General features: G+C 33.2%; 3 protein-coding genes across 10 annotated transcripts; 1 reads left to right on the top strand and 2 right to left on the bottom strand.

Annotated features, from left to right (window-relative positions):
* Positions 1 to 816: 816 nt before the first annotated feature.
* LOC133675699 (rust resistance kinase Lr10-like) lies at positions 817 to 7,702 on the bottom strand. Of its 8 annotated transcripts, none has more exons than XM_062097154.1 (8): positions 7,110 to 7,702; positions 6,864 to 7,010; positions 6,536 to 6,559; positions 5,433 to 5,465; positions 4,595 to 4,630; positions 3,752 to 3,787; positions 2,875 to 2,955; positions 817 to 2,095 (listed from the first exon to the last, which is right to left on the bottom strand). In XM_062097154.1, the coding sequence occupies exons 1-8, from the start codon at positions 7,660 to 7,662 to the stop codon at positions 957 to 959; spliced, it is 2,049 nt and encodes a 682-aa protein (XP_061953138.1). In that variant the 5' UTR covers positions 7,663 to 7,702; the 3' UTR covers positions 817 to 956. The 8 variants fall into 8 exon arrangements, with proteins under 8 accessions (XP_061953138.1, XP_061953140.1, XP_061953139.1 ...); XM_062097156.1 differs by having other exon boundaries at positions 7,414 to 7,553; XM_062097155.1 differs by having other exon boundaries at positions 6,864 to 7,138; positions 7,255 to 7,549.
* Positions 7,703 to 13,492: 5,790 nt separating this feature from the next.
* Positions 13,493 to 18,190, bottom strand: LOC133675140 (disease resistance protein RGA2-like). Its single transcript, XM_062096428.1, has 2 exons — positions 17,814 to 18,190; positions 13,493 to 16,463 (listed from the first exon to the last, which is right to left on the bottom strand). Exons 1-2 carry the CDS (start codon positions 17,871 to 17,873, stop codon positions 13,560 to 13,562), a joined length of 2,964 nt encoding a protein of 987 aa, XP_061952412.1. The 5' UTR covers positions 17,874 to 18,190; the 3' UTR covers positions 13,493 to 13,559.
* A 1,553-nt stretch (positions 18,191 to 19,743) lies between these two features.
* LOC133675894 (pentatricopeptide repeat-containing protein At4g19890) lies at positions 19,744 to 22,633 on the top strand. The gene has a single exon (XM_062097433.1). The coding sequence runs from the start codon at positions 19,768 to 19,770 to the stop codon at positions 21,913 to 21,915; it is 2,148 nt and encodes a 715-aa protein (XP_061953417.1). The 5' UTR covers positions 19,744 to 19,767; the 3' UTR covers positions 21,916 to 22,633.
* Positions 22,634 to 23,511: the final 878 nt, after the last annotated feature.

Below are 23,511 nucleotides of genomic sequence, written 5' to 3'. Positions count from 1 at the left end.
GAAAATTACAGAATCTAAACTACGAAATCCTCCATTTCAGGATCCTTTCTCTATCAAACCACCATTTCGGTTTCTAGTAACTTTATTTCTCTTAACTAGCTCAACTTACATGAGTACAAAGACCTCTTCTTTGTATATATAACTTGTACTAGAGAGGTAATTTATTTCATCAGTTTTGTTCTTAATGGGACTTAATTTCATATTTATTTGCAAGAATGGAGGTTGCTTCAAGACCATCCTAATTTAAACCTACTTTGGAATATGGGTTGAACAGGCTAATTTTGATCTATCAGAATAATATTGTTTTGTTTTAAAAAAACCCAAATAACATTGTTTTGTATTTTTTTTTTAAAAAAACCTATGTACATACTAATGACCAATAAATATTAGTACTATGTGAAATCCAACCCAATAATAAATAGAGACGAGATCAATCCCATTGCTTGTTTTGTGCACTAAAAAAAGAAGTAGAAATAGCATTTCAAGATCTTCCAAGCCCAAGCTTTCAAATAAAGAAACGAAAGCAAACATGTCATAACTAAACGAGCCCGCCCAGTGGGCAAGAATCTATGTGCATGGAGAGTGGATCCAAGTTCAGCCTGGATGCCCTTGGAGAAGAGCAAATGGCATAACTGGCGGGCGGTCGTAGAGGAAGCAACAATTACTTCCTATGGGTTGTAAGAGAATTAGAAGAGGCCAAGCTTCCAAAAGACTTTGTAAGGGAGACATCAGAGAAGGATCTAGTCATTAAATGGTGTCCTCAATTACATGTTTCTGGAGCACAAATCTATTGGGTGCTTCTTTACTCGTTGTAGATGGAATTCAACACTTGAGTCATTGAGAGATATTATTCAAAAACCCATAGATACAATCAATAAAGTTTAAACACTTACACAGTGCACATAGTTAATCCTTTATCAAAATTAATAGAGACACTAAGTACTATATTTTCATCATTAACGACCAAACTGATATGAAGAGTCGATACAATCACTGGGTGGATCAGATAACTTTATTGGATTGGTCGTATCATCATCTTTTGGCATATGATGTGGAGTTAAAAAAGGTTTAGGAGGCATTTGTAGGGATTCAACATCTGATTTAAGCATCTTCACAACATCATGCATCGACGGACGATCATTCGGCCTCAATTGTATGCACCATAATGCCACTTTAATCATCTTCTTTATTGTTTCTTTTCCCTGCTTCGTGGCATGATCTCCTAGTTCAACATCCTTTCCTTCACTAACTTGGTCATAAATCCAGGAAGGGAAGTAAATTTGACTTGAATGATCCGCCAATGCATTCAAGTTCTTCCTTCTTCCAATCATTTCCATTAACAGCATCCCAAAACTATAGACATCGGATTTGTGAGAGACACCTCCAATATTTTTGTAAAACAATTCAGGAGCCATATATCCTATCGTTCCTCTAGCCGCAGTAAGGGGCACAATACTATTATCTGTTGGGTATAATTTTGCTAGTCCAAAATCTGAAAGTTTTGGAATAAATTTTTCATCAAGAAGAATATTGTGAGGCTTGATATCAAAATGCAAAATTTGCATATCACAACCTTGATGTAGATATTCAATTCCACGAGCCACCCCAAGAGAAATCTCGTACATTTTCTCATTGCTCAATGAGATGCTACCTTGTCGAGAAACAATGTACTTATCAAGAGACCCATTAGGCATGAACTCGTATATAAGAGCACGCTTCGAACCCTCGACAGTGAAGCCTATGAGTCGCACAACATTGACATGGTAAATTCTTCCAATGGTGGCAACTTCGTTGATAAAATCTTGTCCATTGGCTTTTGACTTGCTCAAAATTTTTACCGCCGCAAAACCGCCACTACAAAGCTTTCCTTTGTACACTAAGCCAAAACCTCCTTCACCCAACTTATCTTTAAAACCATTGGTTATCTTCTTAATATCCGAGTAAGAGTATCTTACTGGCATAAGATCATTATCATGACTTTGCAAGAACTTTTCAATGTTGTCATATATGGATAAATGTTTTCTTCGCCATTTGTAGACCAGCAAGGTTATAAGACATGGAAGCCCACACAAAAATAACAGTACACGATATGCCGCTGCATAAATACATCACAAGGACAATAAATGTTGTTAACATATATATTTTTTGTTATTAGATTTTCATATCTTTCTTTTTATCTGAATAGAAATGTGACTTTCATTATGTTGTAGAGTCCTTTCCAATTTAACAGTGTATCCATGAAAACATATTTTTCTCAAACAAACAAATTCTTATTATAAAAAAAACCTTCTGTATTTCATTTATTTTAGGGTGTGTATATGTGTGTGAGCATGCACCTAATTTGGCCCATGTTTTTCTTTAAATTTTTTATTTTATCCATTAGCGTTTATACTTTTTTTCATCAGTAAAAGTCCTTAATATGAATATTTTAACTTCTAAATTTGTGTAACTGCATTCTATTTCTTTAATTTTAAGAACTGACTCCCTCAAAGCTCTAATAAATACCTTTTGAAAAAAGCTCTAATAAATACCTTCTGAAGATGCAAACATAATAGTATTTATGCAATTCTATGAAATTAAAGAATAAAGGGAATAATATAAAATTTTAAAATTCTCGGGCTATTATATTTTCGATTTGAAAGACTTATTTTCAACAACTAAACTGATGCGAATAAGCAAAAGCTAATTCTAAGGTGAATTAACTATAATAAAGTATATCGAAACTTGGAGATAATTTCTAGCACTTAATTTTCTCTCGTTTTTTATTACTGGGTCATGAATAGTGCTTGTCTTAAGGTGAATTTGTTGTGCGTCTGATATACATACATTTATGTGTATCACAGTGAGTCCAAATAAGCAAAGTAAAATACTTACCAATGGGGGCAAGTAGCGCAGTGAGCACAACTATGACAAGGCGTAATGAATATGGAGTGACGAACACATTAAAATTATAGGCTGCCAAATAAAAACAAGAGGACAACCGAAAACAAAATAAGAAACAACACAAAATATTAATGATATAATAGTAATGTTAAGGATAGTTGGAGTTGCTTCAGACAACTGCGTTAAACACTGCCCAACTCAATAAGCCATATAAGTTTCAAAAATCCAGTTATGTCCACTCTCTCTTAATCAATAGAGAAATAAGTAAACATTAAGATTTGAACTTAACTCTCTGTTTATTAAAAGGAACTGAGAAAAAGATGGATAAGAGAAGAGGCATCGTAAAAGAGGAATATTCAGTGTATTATTTGTTTAACAAGAAGAACTTTAAAAAGAATTAAACAGATCTCTTTAATTCATCATTCCCCTTATTAGGAGAAATGATAAAGATGAGAGATGTAACTTACCATTCATCTCATGTTGCTTGATAAGTGAGCAAAGGGATGAAGATCAATAATTCATCCAAATAAAAAATAAAATGAATTACAAAGGATTTGAAGGAATAAAGAAACCAAACAAACAGTGCAAAACTCACAGGTAAAGCATTATTTGAAGATTGCAATTCATTTGCCTCTCAAATTAATATTATTGGTAAAAAAAAAGGATAACACATTAATTAAGATCTTATGTTGAATACATGCAACTAAATAATTTTACCATAAAAAATAATTTAACAATCTATTGAAATAGAAAAATTATTAATAAATAGCTGTTAAGTTTCATATGCAAGCTAGAGATCTATATATCCAAAATTAATCCACACGACTAATCTAATATGCACCTTGTTTGGAGAGAGAAAAATTCTTACCAAGGAATTCTTTATCTATAGAATATCCCACATAATCTGAAAAAAAAAGAAAAACAATTGTTAAAGAGACTAGGAGTGTGTTTTAGAAACATGAAACTTTTCTTTTTCATTTTTAGTTTTTCTTTTCTTTTCCAATTTTATTTTCTAATAAAAAAATTATAAAATATGTTGTTCATTTGCTAAAAACAAATATGTATTTTTTAATATTTCACTTTGTTAAAAAAATCATTTGTAAAAAGCCGTATCTTGAACTCAAAAAAGTTTTTATATTATTCTTACAATAAAAAATAAGTTCGCTACACTAATTAAATATGAAAATGAAAAAAAAATAGTTTTAATATTTCACTTTGTTAAAAAATCTTGTATATAAAAGAAAAAAACTGTATTGTTTATCTTTTTTTATTTGAAAAACAATGGAAAACCTTGTAAATAAAAACTATAGATAACCTCTAAAATCTGTTTTTCAAACTCAGTACAAATTTTAAAAACTGGTTTATGGTTTTTTTAACTTCAATTTTCCAGAAAATTAAAGTATCCACTTCATGCTTAGCTCATTGTCATCTTACATACAGTTTCTTGGGATCCTAACTAGCTAGAAGTTAGAGAGTTCACACAATATTCTTGGAAAGCAAAGCCTCAAAGATCTATTTATCTCTAATATTCCACAAACTTTGATGTTTTACATCCTTTTTAGTTTCATTTTCACAATCTACAGAAATAGAAAAGTTATTAATAAATACTTGTTAAGTTTAATATGCAAGCTAATGATCTATATATCCCAAAGTAATTAATCCACACGTCTAATCTAATATGCACCTTGTTTGGAGAGAGAAACATTCTTACCATGGAATTCTTTATCTATAGAATATCCCACATAATCTGAAAAAAAAAAAAACAATTGTTAAAGAGACTAGGAGTGTGTTTTAGAAACATGAAACTATTTTTCTTTTTCATTTTTAGTTTTTCTTTTCTTTTCCAATTTTATTTTCTAATAAAAAAATTATAAAATATGCTGTTCATTTGCTAAAAACAAATATGTATTTTTTAATATTTCACTTTGTTAAAAAAATCATTTGTAAAAAGCCGTATCTTGAACTCAAAAAAGTTTTTATATTAGTCTTACAATAAAAAATAAGTTCGCTACACTAATTAAATATATATGAAAATGAAAAAAAAATAGTTTTAATATTTCACTTTGTTAAAAAATCTTGTATATAAAAGAAAAAAACTGTATTGTTTGTCTTTTCTTTATTTGAAAAACAATGGAAAACCTTGTAAATAAAAACTATAGATAACCTCTAAAATCTGTTTTTCAAACTCAGTACAAATTTTAAAACCAGGTTTATGGTTTTTTTAACTTCAATTTTCCAGAAAATTAAAGTATCCACTTCATACTTAGCTTACTGTATCTTACATACAGTTTCTTAGGATCCTAACTAGCCTAGAAGTTAGAGAGTTCACATAATATTCTTGGAAAGCAAAGCCTCAAAGATCTATTTATCTCTAATATTCCACAAACTTTGATGTTTTAGTTTCATTTTCACAATCTATAGAAATAGAAATGTTATTAATATAAATACTTGTTAAGTTTAATATGCAAGCTAATGATCTATATATCCCAAAGTAATTAATCCACACGTCTAATCTAATATGCAACTTGTTTGGAGAGAAAAATTCTTACAAATGTAAGCGGTTATATAAACTTCCAGAAATTCTGCAAAATATATATATAAACAATTGTTAAAGAGACCAGGAGTGTGTTTAATTAGAAACAGAACATTATTTTTCTTTTTCATTAATTTTTAGTTTTTCTTTTCTTTTCCCGTTTTCTTTTTTAATATAAAAAATAAAGAATATTATCATGTGTTAAAAACAAGGATGTACTTTTTCACCAAAAAATAAGAAATACATCAATATTATAACTATTTTTCTAAAAACAAATTAAAAACTAGAATTTATAATCATCATCTTAATATTTTGTATTTGTGATAATATAATTATAAAATATTAATTTTATTTGACTCAAATTAAAAATTATCGTTAAAACGTTGTGCCAAGGTAATTGGTATGTAAAAGAGAAGGAGAGTCTTAAGTGATATTTAGCATGTAAAATTTAAATTACTATACAGAGAAATAGTCTCAAAATATTTTTTTGTTAAGTTAGCATAATTAATTAAAAATATTGCCATAGTAGCACAATTAAAATAAATTAATTTTTAAAAAGATACAATTTTTATAACTTATTATTTAAAATAACGATATTTTTTAAAAAGATATTAAATGAAAAGAAATGAGAAGAGATGAAGAGAAAAAAATCCTGAGAAGGCATAAAAAATATGACATCAACAGTAACATAAAATTTTTTTTAATAAGTGAAATTTAAAAACACCAAAAAAAAACCACCAAAAATAACCCATGTGAGTAATAGCTAGAAAGGCACAAAATTATTACATTAAAACTACAACGACGTACGGGAGTTAATTTGTAACCTCTCTGTAATAATTAAAACAATAATATTTGCTTTTTAATTTCACCAAATGTCTATATCTATATTTAAAAGACATAAGAGAGAGAGGTTTTAAGAAAAAAATAAAATAATCAAAACGTTATCTGGAAAAAGAAAATGCCTATGAAAACTCTGTTTTAAATTTTTGGAGCAGAGAAAGCATACTGTTTGTTACCTTTGGAGCTAGTTAAATAGAATATCAATTAATAAACATATATTGGATAATATATGTTAATTTTCCATGTAAAGAATAACAGCAATGTGAAGGAGCTTCTTACCTCTTGCACGTCTAATGACGCCGGCTGTTTATTAAGAAAAAAAAAAGTCCAATTAAAATAATTGATTTAAATCTTCTTAAGAGATTAATTAGCATGCAGACAGGCAGAATTTTAAACCCTTAAGTCCTTAACACGTAAACGGAAACCAAGCACTATTGGAGCATAATTAATTTTTATTTCTCTATCATCACAATAGAAATCATTAATATTGACTTGTAGAAGATTTCTTGCAAGTTTTTATCAATAGAAAATAAAGCAAATACGGTATCGATAATCACAATACAGTACCTGAGGTAAGCAGAGAGAGAGAGAGAGAGAGAATACATACCATGTCTACAATAATTGTTCCTGGTGGATTCATCAAGGTTGCAGCGGTTTTCCTTGACAGAATGACAACAGGCCGACAACCATGAAAGCTCGAACCCATGTACCAAAACATCATGGACATCTATGTAGGACATATTGGTCCTATTTTCTGGCAGAAGAAATCCAGGCACAGTATAAATCAAATTTATACGGCATAAGTCCGGTATATCTTTAAAGTGCGCATCACCAGTAATGACATAGGAATAACCTTCCTTGATGCAGCTGGGAGAAGAGATACTGCTAAACGAATAAGAATTATATGCAGTACTACTGCCATTTTTGCAAGAAGAAGTGTCCAAAAAATGATATGGAGGATGCAGTATTTGATTTTCGCAACATATAAAAGTTATTACTTGATATCCAATATAACGTCGATCATAATACGCCGAGGGCGAAATATATGGCATAATAGAATGATGAGGGATGGAGAAGCAATCATCCTGCTGAACACCAGCTTCCACAAGTCGAATTGTGAAGCCACCGTAATTGATTGCCTGAACATAATATTTTACCTTGTTCAAGTATAAAGCTGGACGTACGTTGTTTTCACAAGCAAGTTCATAAGTTTTGATGCCGCAGCTTTCAGGATCGGTATTTAATCGAAAAGGGTAGCTAATATTATGGATATTGCCGCAAGAAGAAGGAGCGCAGTAATTGTTGTTCTTTCTAGCACTGCAACCATGGTGGGTGGATAGGATCACTAGCAAAAGAAGGGCTGCATACGCACCACCAAAGAGGTGCCTTAATATTCCTCCGAACATTAAATGAGAGAGAAAAACTTTAGGGAAATAAAATATTGGGTTTGTTAAACTTTGCTGAAAAGGTTTATAGGATATATATACAGACATCGACTACCATCTTGATCAATATGAAAGGAAATCAATGGCCACAAATTAAAGTCTTCGAATTATTGCATGGTCACTGTCCCACGGATAAAGCATTAGGAAATTACATGAAGAGTTCCCACAAAAGAAGCGGAAGACCTCTAATTCATGGCTTCCACTTAGTAAGTCAAGCTCGTCAACGTACATCATGAGCCCATTCTAAATATTGCGACGCAGACGATCCAAAATAGAGAAGAAAAAAAGGAAAACAAAATGTAAGGAGCCTTCACTTGAAGTTTCCAAGGCAAAACAAAACAATTACAGTAAGGAGAAACGCCCTCGGTCATGATCAACGCTTACGGAAAGCTTACGATCAAATTAAATTCATATGGTCCTTCCTGTCTTCCTGGCACGACGAAGACTCAGAGAAAAAGAAAGGAAAAATATGTGGTACACATTTGGTCATGATCAACGCTAACAGAAACCTGACGATCAAAACGCACATTATCCTCTCTTTTCTTTTGTCGTACATCAAAATCCACGCGGCATCGGCTTGACAATTTTTGTTATTTGCTCGTTTTGCTTTGATTAGTTTATTGAGAATCATACTAGAAAACCTAGAAATATTGATCTTATTAAAAATTCATAAATAAAAAACTAATTATAATTAAAAAAAATATTAACACCTCAACATCCCACCTGATATGAAGCATATAAAATGCATGCTTCGTACCTTTTGATATGTTAAATTTTTTTTAAAATTTTCATTCTTTCGTCGATTATTATTAGAAATATAACTTAAATATAAATTTATAATCTCATAAAAAAATAAATCAAAATATTAAATTCTCCTTTATTTTTTACAATTTTATCATAAAAAAAATTCATAAACAAACACAAACATCACATCCCCTTTCACTATACTTTTCTTTTCTTTTCTTTTTTATTTTACATCCACACTACAAATTATAAAAATTCAAAACTAAATAAAAATTACATTAAACAATTTAAAATTTACAAAAAAAACCCCTAAAACTCCAGAAATTGCAGGGAAGGCCGTCTCCTCCACGCGCCACCGATATGCGGCGGGTTGGTGCACGCGCCGCCGCTGACAATGCCCGGAAATGGGCGGATCTGCCCTGCTTTCTTATTCCCTTCTCTGCTGGCTGTGAGAACCACCGTTACCTGCAAAAGGGGAAAAAAACACAATGCAAAGCTTCCGATTCTCTCCTTTTTTCAGATCTACTCTCTTCTGTCTTCTCTTTCGGGTTTTCTGTTCTTCCCTTCTTCAGGTGCCAGGTCTGCCGGCTTCTTCTCCCCTTCTTCGGTTGGCAGATCGGGCGGTGCTGCCGTGTCCCAGCTGCAGTAGAATGCTGGCCGGCGAGAGGAGAGTGAGGGGGCGGCGTTGCTGTGATGGGAAGGAGACGTCGCTGCTGGACCTGTTTCAGGTGGCTGGTGGATCTGTTTCTTCGGGCGGCGCTGATGTTGAGACACCGCTGGTTTGCCCAAATGGTGGGCTACTGGAGTGAGGGTAGGTCTGGCGAAGGGGCTGCAGCCGAGAGAGGGATGGCGCCGCTGCGGCTGACGGTGAAGACCGGGGGTTTGTGGTGAGCGGCTGAGGAAGAGGGGTGACCGGGAGAGAGGAAAATGGCCGATGGCCAGGGGGGTTCTCTGGCTGAGTCTGTTTGGTGGAGGTGGAAATGGCCGAGAGAGGGATGACGGGGAGTGGCTCTGAAATGGCCGGCCTCAGGGGAGAAAAGCAGAGGAAGAGGGGGACTTTTGTTCTCTGGTTCTCTTTTGGCCAAGGGAAGGGAGTGGTGGCTGGCGGCTTTGGCAAAAGAGGGGGGCTGGCCGTGTTTGGGCTCAGGGAGCCAAGCTCTTGGCTGGCGAGAAGAAGGGAAAATCGTGATGAAGGGGGACGGAGCGGCCAGTTCAGGAGATGGGTGAAGGAGAAGAAACCAACGGGTCCAAGCTGGGGGGTCTGGCGGCTGCTTGGAGAAGAGATAGATTCAGGGTTTCCCTTCTTTTTTTTTTTAACTCTCCAAAACTGCCCCCCTCCCTTTGTGAATTTTTCTCCCCCCGCCATGGTAACTTTTTGACTTATATTTATAGAAATGTTACTTAGTCCTCAAAATTGATCCTCAACTTTATTTTTTTGCAAAATTTTGATTTTTTATTTTTTTTTATACTCAATGAAAAAAATTAAAGATTTGAAAACGATGCGTAAAAAGTCAAATGCGTTTAAAAAAATTTTAAAAAATTAAATGCTTTTAAAATGATGTTGAAAATATTAAAAACGATGCAAATATATTAAAAATAAGTTTTTAAAATTTTTGTTATTGTTTACTATTTTTAAATTTTTAAAAAAATTTATCCAAAAAATTAAATAACAACAACTTTAATATTGTCGGGTTGCCGACACAGCAAAGACCCTTACTACAATAAGTACGAAGCCGTGAAAATATTATAGATTTCTTTTAATTTAGTTCTTATTAATTAAATATTAAGTATAACAAATATGCTCAAATACATAGGAGAATCATTGTGGCTATAGACTCACTTCATTATTCACGGTAATAGTGGAGTGATGTCTATAACCTTGGCAAAACAAATTGTTTATCTTTGATTTGATTAAGGGGTATTTTGATATTTTCACATGAATTATTTGTTAATATTAATTTGTGTGAGGGTATTTTTATCTATATAATATTTTATGAACAGTAAAATAACAAAAATACCTCCTAGAGTAAAAAAAAAAAAATGAATTGTTTCATATAGGAGTATTTATATATATTTTATATATACAGTTGAATTATAAAATGTACACTTGGATCCAATAATTTTAATGCATTGGGGTCAGGGGTATTAGAGTCCTTTGGTTCCTCTTTTTTGTTAATTATTGGTTTGCATGGGGTAGTGTCATAATTTATCATTTAAATAATATTTTTAATTAAAAAAAATGCATGCGCGAGTGGGAGATGCAGCATCTTTTGGGCGGCACTTGCAATGTCTCCTGGTGGTCAAAAATAGAATTTCGTTGTATAGTTTGATTCTCTCATAGTCTCTTCTTTCATTTTAGGTGGCGTGTGTAGTCCAAATATTCCTGGTTTATCGCTGATGATCCTTTTTTCCATTCATTCTCTTTTCTACTCCGATAAATATATTATGGTCCTTAGTATTATCGGTATTTCTATTCAAACCTTTTAGTTTTATTTTTATATTTTTTTCATTTTTCCTTTTGTTAAAGTTTTATGAGTTTTTAATTTAACCATTGGTTTCTAATTTGTATATATAATGATTTTTTATTTGATCCTTCTGCTTTTAATTTGTATTTTTTTCTCTTTGCTTTTTTGACAAAGTTTTTATGGCTTTCAATTTTATCCTTTAAATCAAGTATATGATTTTATTTTTTTCAATGATAATAATAGTGATTTCATTTTGGTCACTCTTCTTTTAATTTTTAATTTTTTTCCTTGGTTTTTTTGTCAAAGGTTTTATAATTTTCAATTTTGTCATTCAAATCAAGTTCATAATTTTTATTTTTTTGATGATGACGACAATAATAATAATAATTGTTACACGTGTGCGGCGTCGCGATGATCGTCAACTCCTTTTGGTTTAAGTATCGGGAATTGGGTTGACAATGAATTCTTGTATTTTTTCAGTGGAAAAGGAAAACGAGAGTTGTCACCTAATATTTTAGTCACTAAGAATCCTAACTGGTCTTAGAGATTGGGTAAGGGACTGGTTGCATAAAGAGAAGATATTAGCACCCCAAATATGTCATACTTAAGAATTTCTGCTTTGTTTTTTTATTAATGTAAACAAAAAGTTTGTAAAGAAAAATCAGGGAGACAAGAAGATTGTTTTCTAAATTGATTTCTGTTAATACCAAACTGATATTTATATTAAAAAAATAACATTATTTTATACCAATACATCTATAGAGTTTAAAAACACCTCTCTTCAGACCAATATATCTATAGAATTCAAAAGACAACTATTCATTTAAATTAATTAAACAACTTGGCAAGAGGTGTCATGCACAATTAATTAATTTCAAAATTTAATTAATTTAATTATTTATCTTTTTTATATATATATATATATCATCGGATTGTTGCATGATCACTGTACCTCAGATAAGCATTCGGAAATTACGTGAAGACTTCCCACAAGAGAAGTGGAAGGCCTCTTTATGGCCTCCACTTGCATCATAAGCCCATTCTGAATGCGAAGCAGACGAGCCGAAACAGTGAGAAAAAAAAGTGGAAGGGGTCTTCACTTGAAGTTTCCAAGGCAATAGAAAAGAATTACAGTAAATAAGATAAACACTTTGTTTATTTTTGTATTTTAAAAATATTTTTAAAAATATTTAAATTTTTTTATTTTTTATTTCAAATTAATATTTTTTTTGTATATTTAGAACATTTTAATACACTGATATCAAAAATTATTTTAAAAAAATAAAAAAATATATTATTTTAATACATTTCCAAGTAAAGAACCACAATAATATTCTTAAACACGAAAATATAAGGAATAAAATTTTATACACATTCGGTTCGGTCATGATCATCACTCACATAAAGCTGATGATAAAAAGGCATATGGTACTAAAAAATAATATTATTTTAATATTTTTAAAATAAAAAAAAATAAAAATAAATCACTACAACACTCTTAAAAATTTATATAAAAATCTATATAGTTAAATTTGTGGTTAAGCATTACTGCTGAGCAACTATATTGTTACCCTCATACTATTATTGCTGAAAAGTTCTTGAAAACAAGAATGATAACATTTAAAAATCTTAAACTATAGTGGTATAAGTGAAAGTGTGAAACATTACGAATTAGAGATAAGATTGAGAAAAGCACGGCGGTTTAAATATGCACACCCTTTGACGGTATTATAGCATATTTAAACGAGATTTCTTAAATAACTAATTTATTTTTGTATTTTTTTAAACAATTTAAGGTTTTTTTGAGTTCACAAACTTGTTCATTGTGATCTTATAATGTTTATTAAGTGTTCTTCTAAAATAAAATAAAAAACCCTAAAATTTTGAATTTTAGATCAAACAAATCACACTACTTTTCAATTGCCAAATCTTGACAATTTTTTAAAGTGTTTATTAAGCTTTTTTTTACGTAAAAAAAATGATCTAACCCACTCCTCACAGAAAAATTTATCAGCAACAATCTTGGCTGCAAATTTAAAGAAACTTCATCTCGGCTGTTGCCCTCTACATTACCATGTTTGAAACAGGAGCATCTGGAGCTTACAAATGATTGTGTAGTATCCATACAAATGATCTGATAAAACCGGATTATGAAAACATCAGCACGCATTGGTCTTAGATTATCAGATAATCAGCCTATAGACAGCCATGTAATGAATATCCAACCATAGTAATAAATATTATCAGACAACAAGCATACATCAGTACTGTCCAAACCAACAACAGATCCAAATAAATTTACAGAACTTGAATTCAAAGTTTGTGAATCCAACTGACAAACGAAGATAAAAACCATATCATCTCGATTATGAGAGAACCACCTCAGGGCCAATGATCAAGTATCTACCAATACCGTAAGGCTGTCAAGTAAACAAGAATGAAAATCAGAAACGGGTCATAAGCGAAAGCAAAGGCAGGAACGTGCTTACTAAAAGAATCAGAAATTTTATTAAGTGAAAGCAGCATCTTTTGCTCAGAGTTTTTCTCTATGAAAACAAAAGATAGTTAAATACCTGATGATGATCTTCGACACTTAAGGAGTGTGAGGGGTAGAAGAACTTTCCTGTTGCTCTGTATCATCGGCAGAACCTAAGAGTTCCGTGGTGGTCTCTTACTACGCTGGTAATTAATTTCGATTTCTGAGATGTGAGAAATCTTGTGCCAGTCTTCACCCTTCTCCTCCTCGTAACGTTCTGAAAGAAGGGGGCATTCATTCATCCTCAATTCCACTAGTGGTGCTGTAAGAACATAGTCTGGCAGTGCTTTCAACTTGGGACAGCCCTTGACTTCTAATTCTCGAAGTTGTGGCATTATTGCTGTCCTTGTATCTTTTTCTCCCAAGCCCATTCCAATTCCGTCCCACCCTTCCAACTCTTCCATTTTCCAGATAAAGAGTTCTTTCAGCTTCGGGAAAGCAGAAACCGGCGCCATTTCTCCGTTTTCTCCTTTCTTTGATATACCTTCACTGCCATTGTTAACAGGTCCTAATCCTAAAAATCCAACATCCAACTTTCTTGTTTTCACACCTATTTTTAGTTTCTCAAGGTATGGTAATCTTCCGAAAGGAGGCAGAACCTCGAAGCTTCCACAGTGAGAGATATCAAGCCCCCTTAAATTGGTTAACGACATGATCCAGTTCGGTAACAAGGTCCCTCTGAATTCAGATATGCATAAAACTTGCAAGTTTGATGGTGGTTGCAAAGCTTCAATTAAAGCATTCTCGTCAACTCGCAGCTCTGTTTCATCTCCATTGAACAGCAGATATAAACCAATCAGGTACTTCTTCTTCTTGATTTCGGCTTTCACGGCTTCGTTCACATCTCTGACATTTAGCAGTTTCTCTATCCAAAGAGTCCCTCGAAGGTGACTTAAGTTTCCCAATTCACCAAGATTAGCTGCACCACTTTGACCCCCACCTCCACTAACAATGAAATTTGTTAATGTTCGAAGAGAAGTTAATTCCTCTATTCCTCTAGGCAGGAAGGCTACACCTGAACCGAATATCTCCAAATGCCTCAATCTGATGAGCTTTCTCATCTTTTGAGGTAATTTCTTTAGAGCAACACACCAAGTAAGATCTAAGGACTGCAAATTATATAAATCACTTATTGTTTCAGGCAGTTCCTTTAACCATTGACAGTAAGAGAAATCGAGGTACCTCAGATGCAACAATTTCCCCCCGTCACTTGAAATTCCTTCAATCTGAGATGCACTCAAATCAAATAACCTCAAATACGTCAAGTTGCGGAGCAATTCCAGCAGCGGGTTGCTGATTGCGGTATCGTTAAAAGACCTGATCAGGAGGCTGCGGAGTTTTCTTGCGTTGTAGATGGACTGAGGGAATCGTGCCCAATTGGAAACTGTCATAATTGCATGACGAGCTCTTTCATAGAAAGACTCAGTTTTCTGTCTCTTCAGAACATCAGTTTCCACCGTGAAGCATTCATCCTTCATCAAAAACTGGGCGAAATCATGCACTATGTCATGCATCTTGAACTTTATAGAGTCCTCGTCCGTTTCTTGAAAATCCTGGAAGAAAGCACGCGTAGCTAAGATTTCGAAGTAGCCCTTACCAACCAGCTCCATTTCTTTACTCGGTGATGCCTTGAGGTAACCTTGTGCCATCCACATTTTAATTAATTTCCCTCTCTCCATCACATGATCTTTAGGAAACATGGCACAGTATGTGAAACAGCTTCTTATGGCAACAGGTAAATCATAATAACTCAGAAGCAAAGGGGGAAATATGCCCTTTTCAACCTCCTCTATTTCCCATAGTTCATTAGATAAAATATTGTCCCAGTCTTCTGTAGTTGTTTTAGATTGCATGAGACCTCCTAGTGTCTTCGCAGCAAGAGGCAAACCCTTACACCTATATACAATTTGCCTGCCAATCTCAGTGAACATTTCACATGCATCCTGGCTTCTCCCATAGAACGCTACCTGACTGAATACCGACCAGCACTCCTCGTCCGTCAACTTCCCAAGGAGCAAAGAATAATCAGATTCCATCATCTTTGCTACTGTATCCTTACGAGTAGTCACTAAGATTCGACTTCCCGGGGCTCCACACTTGAGAGATTCTTTCAGTGGCTCCCATTTTCTAGGATTATCTTCCCACACATCATCAAGTACAAGAAGGAACTTCTTTCCCTCGATAGATTCAGAAATTCTTTTACAAAGTGGTTCCAGCTCTACTAAATTTGGAGCTGCCCCGCTAAGATCTTCAATTATGGCCTTCGCAACCGTGTTCTCATCAAAAGGATGTGAGACACACACCCATATTCTCTTCTCAAAATAAGTCTTAATCTCATCAGCATTGTAGGCTAGTTGGGCAAGAGTTGTTTTCCCTAACCCTCCCATTCCCACAATGGAGATGACTTGAACTTTCCTTCCTTCTTGACTGCTGTCGCACAACAACTTGCTGATCACATTTTTCTTCTCATCTTCTCGTCCGTGCACCCTAGATACATCAACAAAGGAAGTGGTTTGCCGGTCGGGTTCTTTTCCGATGGCCTCATGCAATTCAAAACCAAACATAGCTTTCCGTTTGGCTATATCTTCCAGTTTTTTACTAACTTCTATAATCTTATGGGCGATATCATGACGTCGAGCCACCCGACGGAAACTACAGCAGAAGGAGCACAGGAAGGAAGACACCACCGATTTTGGAGCTAAAGCATTTTCTGCTTGCTCCGCCCGACGGAAACAAAAGCAGCAGGAGCGCAGGAAGGAAAATACCACCGATTTTGGAGCTAAAGCATTTTCTGCTTCCTCCATTTCCCATTTCAGAACTGCAGTACTCCACTCATCCAACACATCATCCATATCATAAGACACATCTTTGAGGTTGTTCAGCCAATGTTTTACAGCAGCATCCTTCAGCTGTTTTCTCTCTGCGTCTTCAAGGACATCACGGATAGCTTGGAAATTGTTTTTGAGATGTTCAATTTCTTTCTCCACGCCTACAACAAGTTTCACTTCATGTTCTACCTGCAATGTAATTTTTCATCAGAACAAATTCAAAATCATACAAATCTTCCATTATTACTTCTGATTTTTTATTCTTCTTCTTATATCATCATATATCATATATGTCAAGAATTTTTCTTGCTTTTGAGTAGGCAGCTTTAGTGCATAGAAACAACAAGAGGTATATATGTACATAACAAATAATTTTTTTGGTAAATCTCAACAGTAGTCCCCAAATTATAACTCAAATCTCAATTGAGTTCCCGGAAAATTCTTTTATCTCAATTGGATCCCCAAGATTTCAAAAATAAACAATTGAGTTTTTGGTCTCAACTCTTCAAAATTCTTTTATCTCAATTTTTTGAATTAGCATTTCGAGAGATAAGAAGGGTTTAAACACACATATAGGGATAGGGCAAGAATTAATTGTTCAAAATACAAATAAAAAGGATATTTTTAGTTTGACAATTTTATAACATAATAGCTAGTGTGTATTTTAATGGCTCTGATCCTTTCTGTATGTATTGTTTTTTAGATTAGCCTAAACCTTTATATATTCTTTAATTGTTAATTATATGTTTAATTACAATTTGTCCCTTCGAAGCTTGTTAATTTTTCAATCAATCACACATACAATTTACTTTTTGTCAATTATCTACTTGAAAATTCAAGATTGCTTTCAATGGGAGGAATCCATTAATCATAATGGAAATCAATGAAAAAGAGCTCCCTTTTCACATTACTTACATTAATTTTAAAATCATCAAACACCACTGATGGAAAAATTATGTATAAACTTTTTTAAGAAATAAATTACAATAATCTCATATTATGTATGCATGTGTAACATGGTTTGATGAAAGTGAATTGCCGATTGAAATAATTAATATGGAAATAGGTTGAAAATTAACGAGATTATAAAGAAAAATAAGCAAAGATTTCTATATATATATTAGAACATATTTTATCCTAACATTTGGTTATTATCTTGAGACAAAAAAAAATGATAAAAATTTATTTCAAAATTATTCACTAAAAATATTTATTTTATATTTTTTTATTGTTGATTCAACCAAATACATTTTTATCTCTTCTATTTAAAACATTAATCAAACACAATTTTACGGTATATGGAAAGCACATAATATAACTCTCATGATAATCTTGATCGTTTAATTTTCTTATCTTGCTTCAAAAAATAAAAACGCAGATAAAATTATTAGTAAAAAACTATTTGCGAATTGCTGAAATATAATTAAGAATCTTTGACAAAAGATAACACGTATAGTTCTGAAAACAATAGTTCTTGAATAGAGAAAAGCTTTGGCATGCATGCATGCATGAAAGCATAACTAAACGTTTAATTAGTACCTGATGACGAGCGATTGTCATCATCTGCTCCAAGATTGTGGATACAAGTGCATCAGCCATTGTTGATTTCGATATTTGATCGGAGGAAGAGGAAGAACAGAGAGATCAAAGCGGGTGTTAATATTGATTGATGGAATTGATGAGGAGCTGAACAAAGGGTTGTCTGCCTTTCACAGAACGTCGGGTTTGAGCCTTTGAGCTTCTGTAAAAAGCATAGAATTGATGCTTAATTGGAACGCAAGTAAAAAAAAATAAAAATGCAAAGCTTATACCAAAACCAGTTATGAACGTTCTGCTTTGCCATGATAAGTAATAAAAAACTTAAAAGCAAAATTTACTTTGTAAAATATATACAATAATAAAACAATATAATTAATAAAGACTAAATAAAATATATAAAAACAATGAAGATTAGGGGATAAAGACAACATTTTATTTTGTATAAATTTATAATTATATATGCATGTCTCATTCTCTCAACAATATTTTTATTTATAGAGATACATGTATATAAATATTTATAAATTTAGAAAATCATTAAAAAAATATAGATTTAAATGAACTTAATGATAATAAAAAATATATAATAATAAAAAAATGTGGAAAGGTATCTAGACAGTATAATTTAATAACAGTAAATCATTGTTACTTGAGAAATGAATAATTAATGCAAATTAAGGGGTAAGTACTTGAGCTTAAGAATTAGAAAGGTATAGTTTTGCGCATTAATTAGAAAGGAGCCTTCACTTGAAGTTTCCAAGGCAAAGCAAAACAATTACAGTCGGTCATGAAGAACGCTTACAGAAAGCTTACGATCAAAAGGCATGTGGTCCTTCCTGTCTTTTCATTTCTTCAATGCCGCGTTGCTGACACTACGAAGACTCGGAGAAAAAGTAAGGAGAAATATGTTTTTTTTTTTATGGTGAATTTTTTTTAATTATTGATTTATTTTTAATTTAATATTTATATTATATTATTATTAGAATTTAAAATTAATAATTTGTTTTAATTTGTTTTTTATATAATTATCATGGTTAATATTAAAAAAATAATTAAAATTTTCACTTATTATGTTTTGCTTTCCTCACTGTTTTCTACTATGGTGTACATCTATGAGCCATAAACTATAAGAAATATATTATATAAATGATCCAAACCAAAATAGGATTATATTTAGTAAAATTTAACCAAGAAATGGGGGATAATAATAATAATAATAATAATAAATAATTATCATGATCTCATTACTCGTGATTTGGATTATAAAATCGTGATAAATCTATAAAAAAACAAATTAAAAATAATAATAATTATAAAGTTTAATTTTTAATCAATTTAATGTTAAAAAATAAAATTAAAAAAATAATTAAAAAATAAAACGAGTGAACACAGCCACCCTGCAAAACTCATAACCTGAGTTATGAAACCGAGATAACTATATAAAAAATAAATCAAAATAAATTATAAAGTTCAATATTTAGTAAAACTAATATTAAAGAATAATTTTTTTTAAAAAAAACTAAGTTTAAAATTAAAAAAAAACCTCAAAAAATTTGAAGATTAAACTTTGTATTCTACTATTCATTACTGTATAAAAATATGAGGAACTTTTAGAACATGTTAAATTAAATTATGATCAAGCTTGATTTGTTTAGTTTACGGTCAACCTCGAACAAATATTTTATTGAGTCGATCTCAAATCAAGATCGAGTAGTTTAATTTGTTTTACAGGCCTAGAAATGTCTAGCCATGTGGCCATTGGATAAAAAAAAATGAAAATAAAATTGAAACATGAATGAGGCAATTCAAACAATTAGGGGGCAATTGAAGGAACTTGCAAGATTTAGGGACTGTTTAATAATTTAACCTCAATGCCAATTTTATGAACTACTTCTCTAACTTCTCTAACTTCTCTTCAGATATTCACACACACGCACTTGACATTAAACCTTTGATGTTGTCTTTTTTCACTCTCAAATCTCATGGACTCAAAGCCAAACTCTCACTCAATCCTGTATCTTACACACCTCTCAAAATACTATGTTACTACCACAACACTACTGATAATAACCTCAATGACAACAACATCAACAATGGGTGTAACACCCCAAATTCACCACCACCACAAAAACAACATTTACAGCAGCAGTCTCTTGTTAGGTCAATTTGTTCACTTGTCTGTGAATCTTACTCCCAACAAACCCCACATGTGAGACTGTTGCAATCTCCAAGTATCAATCTTTCTGTAAATCCTGATTCATTAACCCATGAACAGGCTATCACTGTTGTTGCTTCACTGGCAAGTGAGGCAGGGTCAATGGTGGCATTGAGTTTTTTCAATTGGGCAATTGGGTTTCCTAAATTTAGGTACTTTATGAGGTTTTATATTGTTTGTGCAACTTCTTTTATTGGTAATGGGAATTTTGAGAGAGCCCATGAAGTTATGGATTGTATGGTGAGGGTTTTTGCTGAGATTGGGAAGTTTCAGGAGGCTGTTAATATGGTTATTGAAATGGAAAATCATGGGTTGGTTTTGACTGTTAGGACTTTGAATTGTGTTACTGGTGTTGCTGGTGAAATGGGGTTGGTTGATTATGCAGAGAACGTGTTTGATGAAATGCGCGTGAGAGGGGTTTGTCCTGATTCTGTAAGCTATAAGTTGATGGCTATTGCTTATTGTAGGATGGGGAGGATTTCTGACACGGATAGGTGGTTAAAGGATATGGTCCGTAGAGGTTTTGTTGTTGATAATGCGACTTGTACTTTGATGATTAGCACGTTTTGTGAGAAGGGTTTTGCGAGTAGAGTGTTTTGGTATTTTGATAAGTGGGTGGAATTGGGTTTAAAACCAAATTTGATAAATTTTACATCGTTGATTAATGGGATGTGCAAGAGGGGTAGCATTAAGCAAGCGTTTGAGATGTTGGAGGAAATGGTTAAGAAAGGTTGGAAACCGAATGTATATACGCACACGGCCTTGATTGATGGGTTGTGTAAGAAGGGGTGGACTGAAAAGGCATTTAGGTTGTTCCTTAAGCTTGTTAGGAGTGATGATTACAAACCAAACGTGCATACATACACTTCCATGATTCATGGGTATTGTAAGGAAGATAAGTTGAATCGAGCAGAGATGTTGTTGAGCAGAATGAAAGAACAAGGATTGGTTCCTAACACAAAAACATACACTTGTCTCATTGATGGGCACAGTAAAGCAGGGAATTTTGAAAAGGCATATGAGTTGATGGATTTAATGGGTAAAGAAGGTTTCAGTGCCAATATTTTCACATATAATGCGTTTATAGATAGCCTCTGTAAAAAGGGAAGGTTTCTAGAGGCTTGTAAACTGCTTAAGAAGGGATTTCGACTTGGATTGCAAGCTGATACTGTAACATATACCATCCTCCTATCTGAGCTCTGCAGGCGAGCTGATACCAGGGAGGCCCTTGTATTTTTCAGTAAGATGTTTAAAGCTGGAGTACAACCTGATATGCATACATATAACACACTGATTGCTGCCTTCTCAAGACAAAGAAGAATGGAAGAAAGTGAGAAACTTTTTGCAGAAGCTGTTGGTCTTGGCTTGGTTCCAACCAAGGAAACATACACATCCATGATATGTGGATACTGTCGTGATAGAAATGTTAGTTTGGCTCTAAAGTTTTTCAGTAGGATGAGTGACCATGGCTGCACACCTGACAGTCTTACATATGGGGCTCTGATAAGTGGTCTTTGCAAAGAATCCAAGTTGGATGAGGCATGCCAGTTATATGAAGCTATGGTTGACAAGGGGCTGTCCCCATGTGAAGTTACTAGGCTAACACTAGCATATGAGTATTGCAAACAAGATGATTCTGCTACTGCCATGGTTGTATTGGAGAGGCTAGACAAAAAACTCTGGATTCGTACAGTTAACACATTGATCAGGAAGCTTTGTAGTGAGAGAAAAGTAGGCATGGCTGTATTGTTCTTTCATAAATTATTGGACAAGGACCAGAATGTGGATCGTGTAACTTTGACTGCATTTACTACTGCATGCTACGAGAGCAACAAGTATGCTCTTGTTTCTGACTTGTCTGAGAGGATCTCCAAAGGAATTGGTTAGCAGTCCAGTTTAATAAAAGCAAGTGAATTTCGTTGCTTTAACATACCTGCTTGGCGAGTTGCTTGGTGATTTTAAGGAGATTACTTTTCCTTACCAGTGGCATAGTTTTGATTTGGTATTGTCACTGGTCATTTCAAACCTTGAAGAATGCCATCTCACAACTCAAAATAAGGAATAAACAGCAAAGAGTGCATACATTTAGCAATTCAACTGAGTTGGCCGAGTTATTGACTGAATGTGGATTTAGCTTTCAAGTTTGTGAATCACCTCCCCACTTAGGAATCACTGTTCATTTTCTATGCAAGGCAAGATTGAGAGTTCTGTGAAGCGGAGTTGGAAGGTTGGAGTAGATGCTAGATGTTACTCGTGATTTTTCCCACCTTTAAACATTGATCACCAATATATCGGGCTTGATGCTAATGGAGGTGGAACTGAAACGCATTGAGCCACTTGAGATGGCTATGATGATTAAGCAATTCCAGATACGACCAATTTTCTGCTGTCCGAAGTTATATATTCTTTCATTTACTTTCTTACTTTTCAGAGAGGATTAGGGAACAAGAGACACCTGATTTCGATTGACCCAGTGGCTGCAATCACCATCTTTACATGGGGGTTCAGATTTTTTACTTGTTAAAGATGGCAAACTATAATTAGAATGAAGCTAATTGTTTCTTTCTTTTCATAGTAATAAATTTATAAGTCTTTACATCTCTAATTAAGCATAACTTGAATATCCGTCATAGTTTTCTTTTCTGTACCCGGTAAATGATATTTCTGAAATATTTGAACTTGTAATGTGATGTAGGCCTGGGGCTGGGATACCTGTGTTTGGACTGGTTTCCCTTGTTAAGAAAAAGCAACCAAGATGGTTAAAGATATCGAACAAAATCCAATTGAGATTTACTCTCTTGCTTTTTTCAGCAAAGCAGTATATGCTGCTAGCTGGAGGTGTATTCCGTTGCCATCGCGGATATCGTGCTAGACCTCTGTTGTGAGCTTGAACCAGAAGATCTCTGACAGCGTAATGCATGAATGATTCATTTTACCCTTGATTTTGTTCAGCTATAAGCACAATCTCGTCATTTGGATATAACAATCGAAATTGAGCTGAAGACGCATTGCAGAAAGCAAATCAAGATGAAATTCTAAATTGAGCTTCACACAAGTTACGCCACTGTACATTACAAGCTCTGTAGGCGTTGCAAGGCGGAGGCTCGAATCCTAAACCTTGGTTAGGGAGGATGTGAATGCTACAGCTAGGGAACTTTACCAATTTGCCAACTCCAACAGCCCTCAATTTAGTACTTGCAACTAGAGAGGCCCATCTAAAGCCTAACCCTTGGTAGTAGGAAAAAACAAAAAAATCTAAAGTCAAATGTACATGCATACCCTTATGAAACACAGACGGCATGACGCTGCCTGATGATTATAGTGAACAGACACAAATTGATTTGCACATCTAGTACATTGTATGAACACGTCATCTAACTTGATTCAATAAAATTTTTAAACCAGTTTAAATTTGATTAGATAAATTTAGTTTTTTTTTTAAAAAAAAAAAACATATTATTTTATATTGAACTCAAGAGACAT

The sequence above is a fragment of the Populus nigra genome, chromosome 16, assembly GCF_951802175.1.
Source record: "Populus nigra chromosome 16, ddPopNigr1.1, whole genome shotgun sequence".
Classification (NCBI taxonomy): domain Eukaryota; kingdom Viridiplantae; phylum Streptophyta; class Magnoliopsida; order Malpighiales; family Salicaceae; genus Populus; species Populus nigra.
This window is presented reverse-complemented; position numbering and strand designations above follow the sequence as displayed.